The sequence below is a fragment of the Centrocercus urophasianus genome, unplaced genomic scaffold (genome assembly GCF_019232065.1).
Source record: "Centrocercus urophasianus isolate 14NV4802_14NV808 unplaced genomic scaffold, USGS_Curo_1.0 seq_2, whole genome shotgun sequence".
NCBI classification, from domain to species: domain Eukaryota; kingdom Metazoa; phylum Chordata; class Aves; order Galliformes; family Phasianidae; genus Centrocercus; species Centrocercus urophasianus.
The window spans coordinates 8,951,571-8,964,430 of NW_024884755.1; the positions used below are offsets into that span (position 1 = coordinate 8,951,571).

Genomic DNA, 12,860 nt, shown 5'->3' on the forward strand with positions numbered 1-12,860 from the left:
GTGCTCTGTTTGCTCACTTGTTTGCAGACTGTGTTTCCAGCACCTTTAAGCCTTGCTCATTGACATTCCTCCCCTGCCCCCATCCCCCATTCTTTCTAATTCAGAAAAATAACTACAAGGTTTTTTTTTTTAAAAAAAAAAAAAAAAAAACAAAAACCATATATTTTTTCCCCTTTAAGAAATGCCCAGTTTAAAAGTTTATTTCCTTAATCCAAATAGAAACCAAAACAATGCTTCCTTTCCACAACTGCTCCACTCTCATTCATCTTTTTCCTTCAAGTTGTTAAAAGAACCTCAAGCCAAAGCATTCTGAGGGGCTCCATTCAAAAGGCATAACTACTTGCCCACCAACTGAACTGCTACACGTACTCCAGTGTGTACCAGATTAAGAAACCTTTTCTAGAACAAAAGTTTTTTTTGTTAATTTAGCATTCAGTGTTTGCAATTGTAATACTGAATTACATCCAGTCATACACAGTCAAAAGCACAAGCATTTAATAAGAAACTAAAAACTATTTTAAGAACAGATGAATTGGATGCAAAAAAAGGAAAAAAAAAGAAATCATTGCTAACTTTCATCTTGGAGAAAAAAAGTATATGGAAAGCTCCAAACCCACAACTACTAAGAGCTTATGCATAAGATCTCATCTGCTTAAAACTTCACTTAAAACTTCAAAATGAAAACTGAATACTTTCTCATCTGTAAAAGTGCAGAAGGATAACGCATTAAGTGAAGTTAAACAAAAAAAGTTATTTGCATCTTCTCTGCCACATCCACACAGGTTCTCACACAGCAAAACAGCAGAGATAGGCAGTACGCATTTTTGCTCAGGCTCAAAGAAGCCAAACTCGAACAGATGCCCAGATGTTTGATAGCACAGAGATCTGGCAGGGGCCAAAGGGCCATAATGTTGCTGAACAGCAGCTAACTAACACAATAAGAAATAAGACTCTCTCTTACCTGGCTGATAACTGCAGAGATCTGACAGTAGCTGCTTGAACTGGTCCTCCAAGATAGACAAGGATTTAGTAAACACCAAGCGTTTCATATGACAATCATACTTATTTGGAGGTTAACTTCTCAGCAACAAACACAAAGAAAAAACACCTCTTGTTCATTTCAAATCATGGTTTGCAGCCTTAAGACCAACACATCCCTCAGATACTTTTCTGCTTTCTCTGCTAGGGCATCACAGTAGTGAAGATTGCATAGAAACAGCATGCAGCAACAGCGTGATACTGACAAAACAGCAAGACGTTAACAGTTCTACTTTCAGCTCCACTCAGTAGAATTCTAGTGCCAAATAGTCTTTGACTAAAATACCAAATGTGTGTATATACATACTAATATACACATACACTCAAAGTTTGAACAGCCTACCTTACCCTTATTTTCTTTTCATCCTGCAAAAAGGCAAGACAATTAAAATGAATGGAAACAAAGTTAAACCTGAAACCTAAGTACATGAACACTCACCAGTCTGCTGGAATTCAACAACTTTCTGTGTTTGTGTAGATGTCACGCTTGTGATCTGTTACAGCACACACAGAGCTTTACCCACGAGTGAACACACGTATGAAAGCCTATGAAAGATGTAATTTTTTTCATGGACAGTGAAATTCACCAAAGCACAGACAGGCTGTTCCAGTCAAGGAACACATGCTCCCTCTGCTGACTGGTTAATTTAATGGAACCTCAAAGGTACCAAGATGCTATTGTGTATTAACAACAGTTTACATTGTGAGAGTACAGCATCGGTACAAGCTTCTAAGGAAAATAATGGAGCCTATTCAAACTACTTATTTTTATCTGAGCTTGAATATTTACCTTCTCTGCACAGGAATCTAGTGTATTTTCCTGTGAGCATTCAGCAGAAAGAATGCCAGGTTCTGATAAAGTAACCACAACATTAAATCTTCCATACATTTAATAAAAAGCACTTTAAACTTCAAGTGTGACATAAATATTTTTATTTACAAAAACAGTGATTTTCCCCAATTCACAAAGAAGTTACAAAAAAATCAAATATATTATGAAGGCCTGAATAGTTGGATACTAATAACCATAATCATTCAGGAACAAGGAATAAGAGTTTTCAACAAAAAACAAAGTGGCAAAATTGTACTTCAACTCAAGGTTTAAATATTAGAAAAGAATGTGTGTTAGTATTTACATCCACACTTAATCTCAGGTGTGTTACCTCCATGGCAGAATACCCACCTGAGACACCAGATCTTGAGAAACATAATTTAGTTGAACATTTTCGACTACGGCTTCTTTAGCTAGTCACAGTATTTAAAAAGCCACACTCCAAACACAATGGATTCTGCAGGACTTGCACCTAAATGTGCTTTCAAGTCCTCACATCGGGGTGCTTGAACGAGTACATTAAGGCATTAAGTTATTAAACAACGTTGACTCTGCAAGTCACAAAATACAATGTCTATTAATATCTATTAGCTGTGTTTGCACTTAGAAATGAAGATGTATGTGATATAATTCAAACTGATAATTATTTTCTTTACATATCAGGACATATTGTTGTCATTAGCCTGTAACAAACTCCATGGAATGTACAGTTCAATCTCCGATTTGTTTCTTTACGAAAACAAACTGGTTTAATTTATCCTTTTCCACTCTAGGATAATTATGATGCTGTGTATCAAACTGAGCAAAACCAAGGAGAAATTAGAAGCAGTACTCTTCTGACTGTGAAATGGATTCCCTAAAACAATCATTATTGACTAGCAGCTGCAATTACAACAACCTGTATAAGAGCATATTTATGAGTAACACACAGAAAGAGTCGTCGTAGCACTCTACCAAGGACAAGGCAGATTTCATCTCTGGCTCTACTTGAGGAAAAAAACAGAACAGCCTATTTCTGCACCCTTTATACTAGGAGCCTTGCTGTACATTACAAATTTGCTAGATAACCTACATAAGAATTGTATCACTTGACACCAGCTCTAATGTAGTTTGGTTTAGGCTCTTTGTTCCTCTGGCCACACTGTTAAGTAATTTTTTTATTAAGAGGTAGTCTAGTAACATATGCTTTTACACCTAAAAATCAAAGCAATGAAGCATGTAAGTATTGACCAGATATTTTCAGAGCAAATGGAGCAGCTCACTTAAAGCCAAAGGTGTCCAGGAACACTGTTTAATGATGCCCCTCCTCATCCAATTGCCTTGCAAGTAGGCTCAATCTTTTCTCAGGTTAACTCATAGCCTGACTATCGTTGTTTGTTTTTTTTCTGGTATACAACATTTTTGTCTCATAGTTCCAGCCTCAGGAAGTGGGTGTATTTTGAATTACTGAACCCAAGTGACAAGAATTTCAGCATCCTCTGTGAGATGCTGCATGAACCTGAAGCTCTCCAGCAGTCCCTAATGCCAAAAACCTAAATCTCAGATGTCTCATGCCAATCCTGTTTTGCTGGTACCATATGCTGCTCTCTCCATTCAAAAGGCATAACTACCTGCCCACCAGCTGAACTGCTACACGTACTCCAGTGTGTACCAGATTAAGAAACCTTTTCTAGAACAAAAGTTCTTTTGTTAATTTAGCATTCAGTGTTTGCAATTGCAATACTGAATTACATCCAGTCATGCACAGTCAAAAGCACAAGCATTTAATAAGAAACTGAAAATTATTTTAAGAACAGATGAATTAGATGCAAAAAAAAAAAAAAAAAAAAAAAAAAAAAAAAAAAAAAAAAAAAATAAAAAAAAAAAAAATTTTTAAAATAAAAAAAAAAAAAAAAAAAAAAAAAAAAAAAAAAAAGAAAAAAAAAGAAATCATTGCTAAGTTTCAACTTGGAGAAAAAAAAGTATATGGAAAGCTCCAAACCCACAACTACTATGAGTTTATGCATAAGATCTCATCTGCTTAAAACTTCACTTAAAACAAAAACTGAATACTTTCTCATCTGTAAAAGTGCAGAAAGATAATACTTAAGTGAAATTAAAATGTTATTTGCATCTTCTCTGCCACATCCACACAGGTTCTCACACAGCAAAACAGCAGCAAATAGCCAGTACACATTCTTGCTGCCAACTAATGTGCATAAGCAAGAAAAAGAGCCACAGGAGAACACCATACGTGAAATATAAGCACAGTTCATTTGCAAGCTTTGGATAACCACCCTAGAAAACAGTATTAAACCATTTTAAAATGCATGGAAGTATACATTCAGAGACTAGAATATACATTCATTAAAGAAAATATCTGTAGCTATAATAACAAGCTGATGTTCAAAGGCAAAATTAAAGAGATTTTAGTGAAATAACAGCACTTCTGTACTCCAAGTCAAATTTGAAGACAAAGGTGTTGTGTGCTGTTGTACTTACCTTTAGATGCACTTTTTATCTTCCGAGTCTGTCAAACCTCACTTAAATTACAGTTGGAGTTTATATGCAGCATCTCATAGATCTATACTTAATACAAAATATTTATTCTCTAAGCAATAGATGAATGAATGCTTGAATTTCAAATGTTAATTCCTGAGCAGGGGACCACTGAGTCCCTTGTGCGCATTTGAGCCACATGCTGTCATAGAAATCCACACACAATTAAGAAAATGTGCATTCACACTTACATCACTGTTGAAGAAAACACAGTTTTGTTTCTTAGCTTAGAAAAACAGTAGGAAAAAGTGTCCAACAGTCTCAGGGCTGCCTGAATCGCCTCCCTTAGTGTTGTCTCTCAAATAAAGCTTCACATACACAGGGTGAGTTCCTGACACTGTCACATCAAACAATGGTTTGGTAGTTTATTGAATTCAGTTACAGTGCTTCAGGAGAATGCCACTCATTTTCTAACAGTAGGACTTCCCCACGCTCCACACAGCTACAGGTATTACCCATCTGCCTACTAAATTTCAAAAGCCTAATTCAAATTTGTCTCCTTTGCTCGTTTGTAAAATTTTACCAGCAGTTCCCATGGAAACAGAACTGAGTCAGCAATCTTTAGTTCAGCTGCACTGCATTGGAATTTCATCAAAACATTTTTCTTCAGAGCCTACAGACCTGGAAATCCAGGGAACTGTCAACAAATTCACTTGCAGAATTTTTCTTTTTTCAGAACTAGTAAGTAACAAAAAGGTTTCTGACACTGGTAAAAGCTTGACTATCAAGGAAAAACAGTAATGGTTTCAATATCAAAGTTGGCTAGCAGTACAGAAGAGCAGCTATGCAAGTCTCTATTTGTTGTTTCTGTAATAGTTTTCAATTGCTTCTGAATTAAAATACACTACAGTAACTGTGATATCATCTCTGTACATTCTCGCAAGGTCTTCAGGCAGTGTCAGCATCGCAGCAAGTTTCTCTTGGTCCACTTCCCCATATTCATTACTCCCAATTGCGTGCCGTATTAAATGTGTCGCTATGTTCTGGTCCAGCGAGGTGATACCCCTGTTTTTCCTCTGAAGTAACAGGTTGTGCAAATAACCCAAATTAACTGGTTTCTCAAAAGCTAGTTGTGGTTTCTGCACATTAAGCTCTGTAAGGTGTCCAGCAACTAGTTTTACAACCCTTTCATTACTGAGCATCTCCCATAGTCCATCCGAAGCAATAATGAGAAACTTATCCTTGCCTCTTAGTTTATGGTATGTGACTTCAGGCTCCGCTGTTAAATATGGGGGTGTGTGATAGTTTGGAGGAACATACTGATAAATATTTAACGCCCCAACATCACAGCTATTCTCAAGAACGCTGTGTTGCAATTCTTTACTCCATTTTAGTTGCACATCTCCAAAAGCTCTGGAGGGCATAAGAATGCCCAGTAATCTGTCATTCACAAATAGCGTTTTCTCCTCGGATCTAGGATGTTCTCTCTTTAGTCTTCTGATTTCAGATTCATCATAGGCATTGTGGTCTCGTGTTAGAGGGAGAGTAGACCAAGTTCCATCTTCTTCATGAACCCCTAAAATTGCTCTGCAATCACCAGCATTTGCAACATGCAGGTGAACACCATCAATGTGAGCTACACACGCCGTTGCACCAGAAAAAGCTACCTGAAGGGCAGTGTTTCTCACCAATTCATCTTCCTGGGGAGCCTGAACTTCCAGTGATATGTCTGAGTCTAACCTTTTGAATGCGCTTACCATGGCTTCTTCCAAACTAAATCCTGGCTCAATGTCTAGGTCCAGTAAATGCTGCCAGTAAACTCGCAGGCTCTCAAAATACTGTGAAGTCATTTCTCGATGCTCTACATCATTTGGATGCTTGTGCAACTGCAGAATAGGAATAACTGGTTTCATGCACTCCACAGCAAGCTCCATTTCTTCCAAAGTTTGTCGAGACATGAGAGAAACTGCTATATAATGAAGTAGTCTCTCACTTACTGCCTGAGCACAAGCAGAACCAGCATGGCCATCAAAGACACCAAACATCATCCCCCTGGTCTGCAAGCAAGTGGCTGCACTCCTGCGGTCTTCAATAGGAGTATTGGATGCCAGTTGGTTACTTTCAAACCTCAACACAGAATTAGTACTTTTGCAACTTGAATCCAGTATTTTACGGGATATTTCACCTGCTCTGAGTATATCGTTGATTTGTGTTGGAGACAACTGGAAAGAGAATTCTTCTTCTTCAGTGGAGGTGTGCCGGAATGCTTTCCTCAAGGAGAAAGTATTGTCTAAGCTGCAGGTCCCAGCAGGGTAAAGAAGTGTTTTGGAAAAAACAAGCTTCCATTTTATTTTGTGTCTGTTTGGGACACATATGGAATACAAACGTCCTCTTCTTTGTAACACAAAGGTGTTCTTTGCTGAGCCTAAGATCCAGGATGATACAGTTCTTGACATCATAAGTCACTCCACAAGTAGAAGCAACTTCTTTCAATCAAACAGGATGTCCTTACAGTCTGCAATAAAAAAAAGCACACAACTTGCAAGTTTCACAAGATGCTTTCTATACAGCAATTTCCTGTACAGCAATATAAAATCTAGAGCTCACAGAAATGTTCAGAACAGCTATGGATACAAGCATCTAAGAAGTGATCTAAGAAGTTTCCATTACTTAATTACAATCTCAGTGAATTTAACTTTGCATATGACTGTCTCTTACCACTTAATTCAAAAGAAAAGCTAATTTTTATTTGCCAGGGTGTTTTTTTTTTTTTTTTTTTTTTTTTTTTTGTCATTACAGCAAGGCTAAGGGGAAGCTCCAACATTACAAGAAACATAACTTTTCAGTGAAAAACCCAGTGTAACAAGACACAGAGGAAACAAATTCCTCTAAGTTTTTCAGCCTAAGAGGCAGTTAATGGCCAACTTTACAGACTGCTGCAGTCCAGCTCTATTAATGCATTCTAAATATGAAAACCAAGAGTATTCAAATCCTACAGAAAAGCTGAAAGAAACAGCAAGCAGATTAACATTTTATGTAACTTGCCATGATCTTCTTGTCTAGAGCAAGCTAGCTGACCTTTCTAATTCTGTTCCAGCTTACGTGCTTGATTCTTTTTATACCTTTCAGGTCTTAACACAGGTAGGATTTCTGCACAGCTGAAGTCGAGTTTTACTGTTTATCACAGCACTGCACACTTAGACAGTATGGAAGTTACACCGCAGTTTTATTGGTGACTTTTACAGCTTCCAGTTAGGCATGCTCATTTAAAAAGCAATGAAAACAAGCAGCAGTGAAGAGCTCTGCTGCCAAAAGCAGTGGAACCTGGGGCATCTGAGGTACTTCTTCCAGGGAAGAGGTCCATCCGATTGCTTCCTCCTTTAAATCAGGTGTTCAAGCTGGGGGAAGCACAAATTGCTGCTAAGCACAACTAGATGCCCCAGGGATTTGAAAAGCTAACTGTGTTGTAGCACTGCAAATACAATTACTCCCAGAACATCACAATGGCAACAGTTACAGTTTTCCAGGAGCTCAGAAGCCACTTGAGGCTGCTGCTGGCATTAGGTGCTCCAGGGCTTAGCCCAGAGGTGCCACATGCTACTGCAATACTGCTGTGTTAGCAGGGAACCTGAAGAGAAGTAGCAAGAAGTCAGTCCAGGCAGCTGCATAAAGAATTGTCCTGAGAAACCAGCAGAAGCTAAAAACAAACCTAAACTATTCTAAACAAAAAGCCAACTGATAGAACCATAGGACTTTACTGAAATCCTATCTGGAAAACAAAAGCAAAGTACACCACCATGGCCAGCTGAGGGGAAGAGCAGCGAGCTCCCACCACCTGGGGGCCCGAGGAGTAGAGGCTCAGGCTCACGGTGTTACTGCTGCCATCCAGAGGACAGGCGGCAGCGGCAAAGCCAGCGCGTCAGCTCATCGCTCAGCGCGCGCCCGCAGCCTCCCGGGACAGTGACATCTCCTGACAGCGCCCCGTGTTGTGCGGCACGCAGAGTGCAACCCAAACAAAGGTAAGGGGAAGACAGCTGGCACTGCCCGCTCCAACAACAGCGAACCAAAGCACGCAGCACTACCAGAGAAACCTTCTTCACGGCCAACCTCTCCCAGGCCACTACCCACTCTATTTCTTCTCTCTAGTCCCAACCTGCCGAGCCAGCTGGGGCAGAAACGATGATGACTTTTATATTCTTAACTGAAAAAGCTCACAAAAACAGTCTGCTACACAAACCCGGCCTTCCCCCGCTCACACCAGCCGCTAACCAGCCTCCTGCTGCCGAGAGCCGCACGGAGCGCACCGCGGAGCGGACTGCGCTGCTGCCGCCCGGCACGAGCCGCGCCGAAGAGCGGCCGTTGCTCATAAGGGCAATGCGCCGAAGGCCGTGATGCAAGAGCCAATTACATCAAACTCAGCTCCCCGCGCGGCACGCCTACCGCTCCGCACCAACAGCGGCACTTCCTCCTCAGCCGCGTTAGTGCCAGCCGTACAGCCCGAGCTGCCCGCACCGCGACCCGGAGCCCGCAGAGGGAACGGCGGAGACCGCTTCCCAACAAAGCGGCGGCCACCCACGGCGCTAACCGCACACCGCACCACCCCTCCCCGCCGCCGTGCCCGTGCCCTAGGCCCTGCGCACCCACCTCACCCCCGCGGCTCCGTTCTCCTAACGCGGGGCCAACAGCCCCCGCCGCACAGCTGCCACGCGCCCGCACCTCCCGGGCCGTCCGCCGCGGTCCTGACACGGGCGCTGACTGACGGCCCCGCCGCCCAACCCGCGCCGCCGACAGCAGAGCCGCCCTCCGAGCCCCTCCCCGAGGGATTGCGGCGGCGGGGCGGGGCCGCGGGTTCCTGCGGGGCCCCGGCGGGACGGGGCGGGGCGGGAGGGGCGGTAGCTGCGGCTCTGCGCCATGTTCTGTTGGTGCTGCGCGTCCTCGGAGGGCGAGGTGTGACGGCGGAGCGGCGAGGTACAGGCGGGGGAGCGGCGGTCCCACGTGCTGCGGGGCTGGTGCTGCCGGCTTAGTTGTCAAAGTCACAAAGCGCCTTAGAAAGTGTCAGGCCCTGTAAGCTAAGAACAGCCGCAGTTGCGGCTCACGTGGCAGCTCCGTTTCCGTGCCCGCTCTCTTGCTTGCCTGTGCTGGCATTTCCACAGAGACCTCGTGCAAAGCTGAGCACGCCGAGGAGCGGGCCTGCAGCACGGTGGTGGATGCGTTAGTGTGCCCTGTGGAATGGTCCCTGCCTCAGCTTGTAGCAGGGATTTAGCAAAGGCGGGCATTTGATAAGACCCGTTCATTTTTTCATTCTGCTGGCTGTTCGTATTGAAGCATTTCTCTTGTCAGAAATGCATTGCGGGTCCTGCATGAGGCAAATGCAAACCCCAGAATGTCTCCAGTGGGAGGATGGGTGGCCATCATCACGAATCTGAGCTTTGGCTGTTCCTGCTGTGGTTTGGTTTTTAAGTAATATCAGTGAAACTCGGTTTCATGTCAACAGGAAGACCAAAACAAGAAGAGCAAGGTTACCGTAGAGAAAAAAAATCAGGACGTTATTTTAGCATCTGTGGAAATGATCATTTGACACATTGCTGAACTAAAGAGTCCTCCACGTCAGCCCTGACCAACCCACCAGCTTCTTTAGCTCTTGTGCCATTGCAGCAGTGATAAAACTTTGTCTGAGGGGTGTGAGGAAAGAAACAGGACTGCTCAGGCTTGCAGTATTTTTACCCTCAGGAATATCTGATTAGAATTTTAAATTTCCGTGGAAGCAATGGATTGGTTGCCATGGTGCTCAAGAACACAATTTTATTCCAAAGAGAAAAAGTTCAGTTGATATTCTTCTGAAATGGGGAGAAAGATTTAATTTGGTGCTGCCTGTTAGAAAACAGCCACAGATCTGAGCCCCTAGGAAATCAGTGTGTGTCTGTCACGCAAGGGAGGATAGGTCCTGCAAATGACTTGCCCCCGATGGAGGTGGGACTTGCAGTGGCTCAAAGAGTGCAGCGGTGTGCCTAAGACGGCTTTTTGAAGGGAAATACATACAACTTCAGTCCACAAAAACGCTTGGATACCTTCCTGCTCAGGGCCTTGCTAAAGAACAGTTGTTTGCTAGGTGTATTTTGCCCTATGAATAGTATGTTGCCTTTTATTGGCTGTATATTACATTTTCAATTTTCACGAAGGGTACCTGAGCACCTTACCTGCAGAGATCTCTAATCAGGAAAAAAAAAAAAATCATGTATGAGACTGGGAAAAATTAGTTTTCACAATGTCTGTTAAAGCAATTGCAATTCCCAGTTTGGTTACAAAACAAATTCCCAGTCTCTGATCTCCCTATATAATCTAAAACAAATATGCAAACACCGGAAAAGCAAACAAGCTGCGAAAAATGTCAACAAATAGAGGTAAATGCAATGAGCAGCAGTTGGACAACTGTCCTCCCAGCTCTTCGCCTTCAGTTAACCCTTGCTGTTACATCAGCAGCTGAGCAGTGTGTCTATAAATGAAGTTGCAGGGGTTGAATTGATTATCCAATTTAAGTGACAGGGCTGGTGTGAAGGCATGTATATACTTGCTGTGATTGGATCTTAACATCACATTCATAATTTTTACTGGGTCTTGCTTACAAACTTCTTCGTATTAAACCAAAAGCCACTGTCACATGAAATGCATGCTCAGGGTTCTGTACCTCTGTAAAGGGGTGTTTAAATTTCTTGAGGATAACTTACCAGTGCAGGAACATCTGCTGGCTTGATTTGGAGTGCTCACATGTAGAAAAGTATGCTCCTTTCCTCCTCTCCAACTTACACCTTTTTCACCTCCAGCAGAGGAACACCTGAATTCCTGCGTTTAATATTCCATTCTAATAACATGAAATGAAATCAGTGATTAAAATCTGGAGGTAGGACAAGCAGTATTCCGGAACAGCAGAGGTATAAATGTTCTTTGCCTTACAGCCATGCAGTAGTGCTGGTGGAGTTGGTCAGGTCCCATCCATCTATTACTATTTCCTTCTAAGCAGTGAGAAAAACCATGAGGCCCAGCATTGCAGGTGGAGTATGCAGTATGAAGTGTTGTATGTGTGGTGTACGAATACCGAGTGCTGTATGAAGCAGTCACATTTGCCTGCAGAAGGAATTCAGAGAGGAAAATAGCTAATCTGAAGTACAAGATCAGATCTCTTTTGTTCAGGCTTATCTCTGTTTTTTTTTTGTGGGTTGTTTTTTTTTTATTTTCACTGGAGTGGTCACTTTTCTATCTTTCTGACCTCTGAACACCACCAAGAGCCCTGTCTTGTGACCAGGTGCCTCACAACATTTTTCTACCAATGCTTTTGCTGAGCTTAGTTTACACTTGTCATGAGAGATGGTCACGAATCACTGCTAGATCACATCAGCTGTATCAGCTGCCTACCAACCTTCCTGTTTGCAAAGGGTAGAACAGTTAAACGTAATGGAGTGTGAGGTTTATCAGGAGAGGATATCTCTGGCCTGCCAGTGAGAAAGAGATCACAAGTGACGCAACTGCCTGTTGAGTTTGTTTTGTTTTATCTGATAAAGAGGTTTCAAGGACTGCACGTGTACAGCCGGCACCGGGATCTCAATTATAACCACCTATAACTTTAAAAATAATCACGGCCAAAGTTACCGTTTCACTCATCTGCTGTACTGTCACTAAATAGCTTTTAAAAAATTACGTTTTGAGTGTCAGAAGCGGTGAGGAAACAGGCAGCCACCAGGTGGCATTTCCAGCCTGCTGTCAGCGCTGCTCCATTTCCGTCCCCGTCCCGGACGCGGGGCAGCAGCTGTGCGGCCGCAGCACCTCCCTGCCGAGGGGGGGCTCGAGGAGCTGCGCTGGTCCGGCCTGGAGAAGAAAAGGCGCCTTACCGCAGCCTTCCAGCGCTTGAAAGGAGTCCACGAGCAGAAGGGAGATGTACCTTTTGCACAGTCTGATAGCGATAGGACAAAGGGGAGCAGTTTTGATCTAAAAAGGGGAGATGAGGTTAGGTGCTAGGGAGGAATTTACTGGGAGGGCAGCGAGGCGCTGGCAGTGTTACCCAGAGAAGCTGTGGATGTCCCAGCCCCAGAGGTGCTAATGGCCAGGCTGGACGTGGCCCCAGGAAGCAGGGAGGTTGGAACAGGATGACCTTTAATGTTCCTTCTAACTTCAGCCATTCTATGAGTACGTTTTTTCTTGATAGTTTTTTAAAAAAATGAACCACTGAGAAAAGCTGTGAATAAGATAAAATTGTATTTCTAAAACAAGGTGTAATAAGCATCTCCTAGAAACTGAACGCCTTGTGGGATTCAGCATTTAAAGCTTCTTACAATATCTAAGCTTTTACAGTAACCTTGTGAGCTAAATATTACCCTTCTGTTGTTCATGAGTAAACCACACGTAAAGCAGCATAGCACTACGTTCAAGGTCGTGGGATGGGCACACTGTAGATAAGCTTTTTATTTTAGTGGAGCAAATGGTTACAATTGGGAAAAACTGAACCTAGCTTTTGGTACAG

The 12,860-nt window shown here is 42.7% G+C and overlaps 1 protein-coding gene across 1 annotated transcript; it reads right to left on the bottom strand.

The window, feature by feature from the left end:
• Positions 1–4,432: 4,432 nt before the first annotated feature.
• Positions 4,433–9,086, bottom strand: PDP2 (pyruvate dehyrogenase phosphatase catalytic subunit 2). The gene is made up of 2 exons (XM_042821803.1): positions 8,993–9,086; positions 4,433–6,863 (listed from the first exon to the last, which is right to left on the bottom strand). Exon 2 carries the CDS (start codon positions 6,805–6,807, stop codon positions 5,203–5,205), a length of 1,605 nt encoding a protein of 534 aa, XP_042677737.1. The 5' UTR covers positions 6,808–6,863; positions 8,993–9,086; the 3' UTR covers positions 4,433–5,202.
• Between the last annotated feature and the right edge of the window lie 3,774 nt (positions 9,087–12,860).

What these genes read in the sequence shown, in the direction of transcription:
- PDP2 (XM_042821803.1), bottom strand. Translation starts at nt 6,807, where the DNA reads ATGATGTCAAGAACTGTATCATCCTGGATCTTAGGCTCAGCAAAGAAC.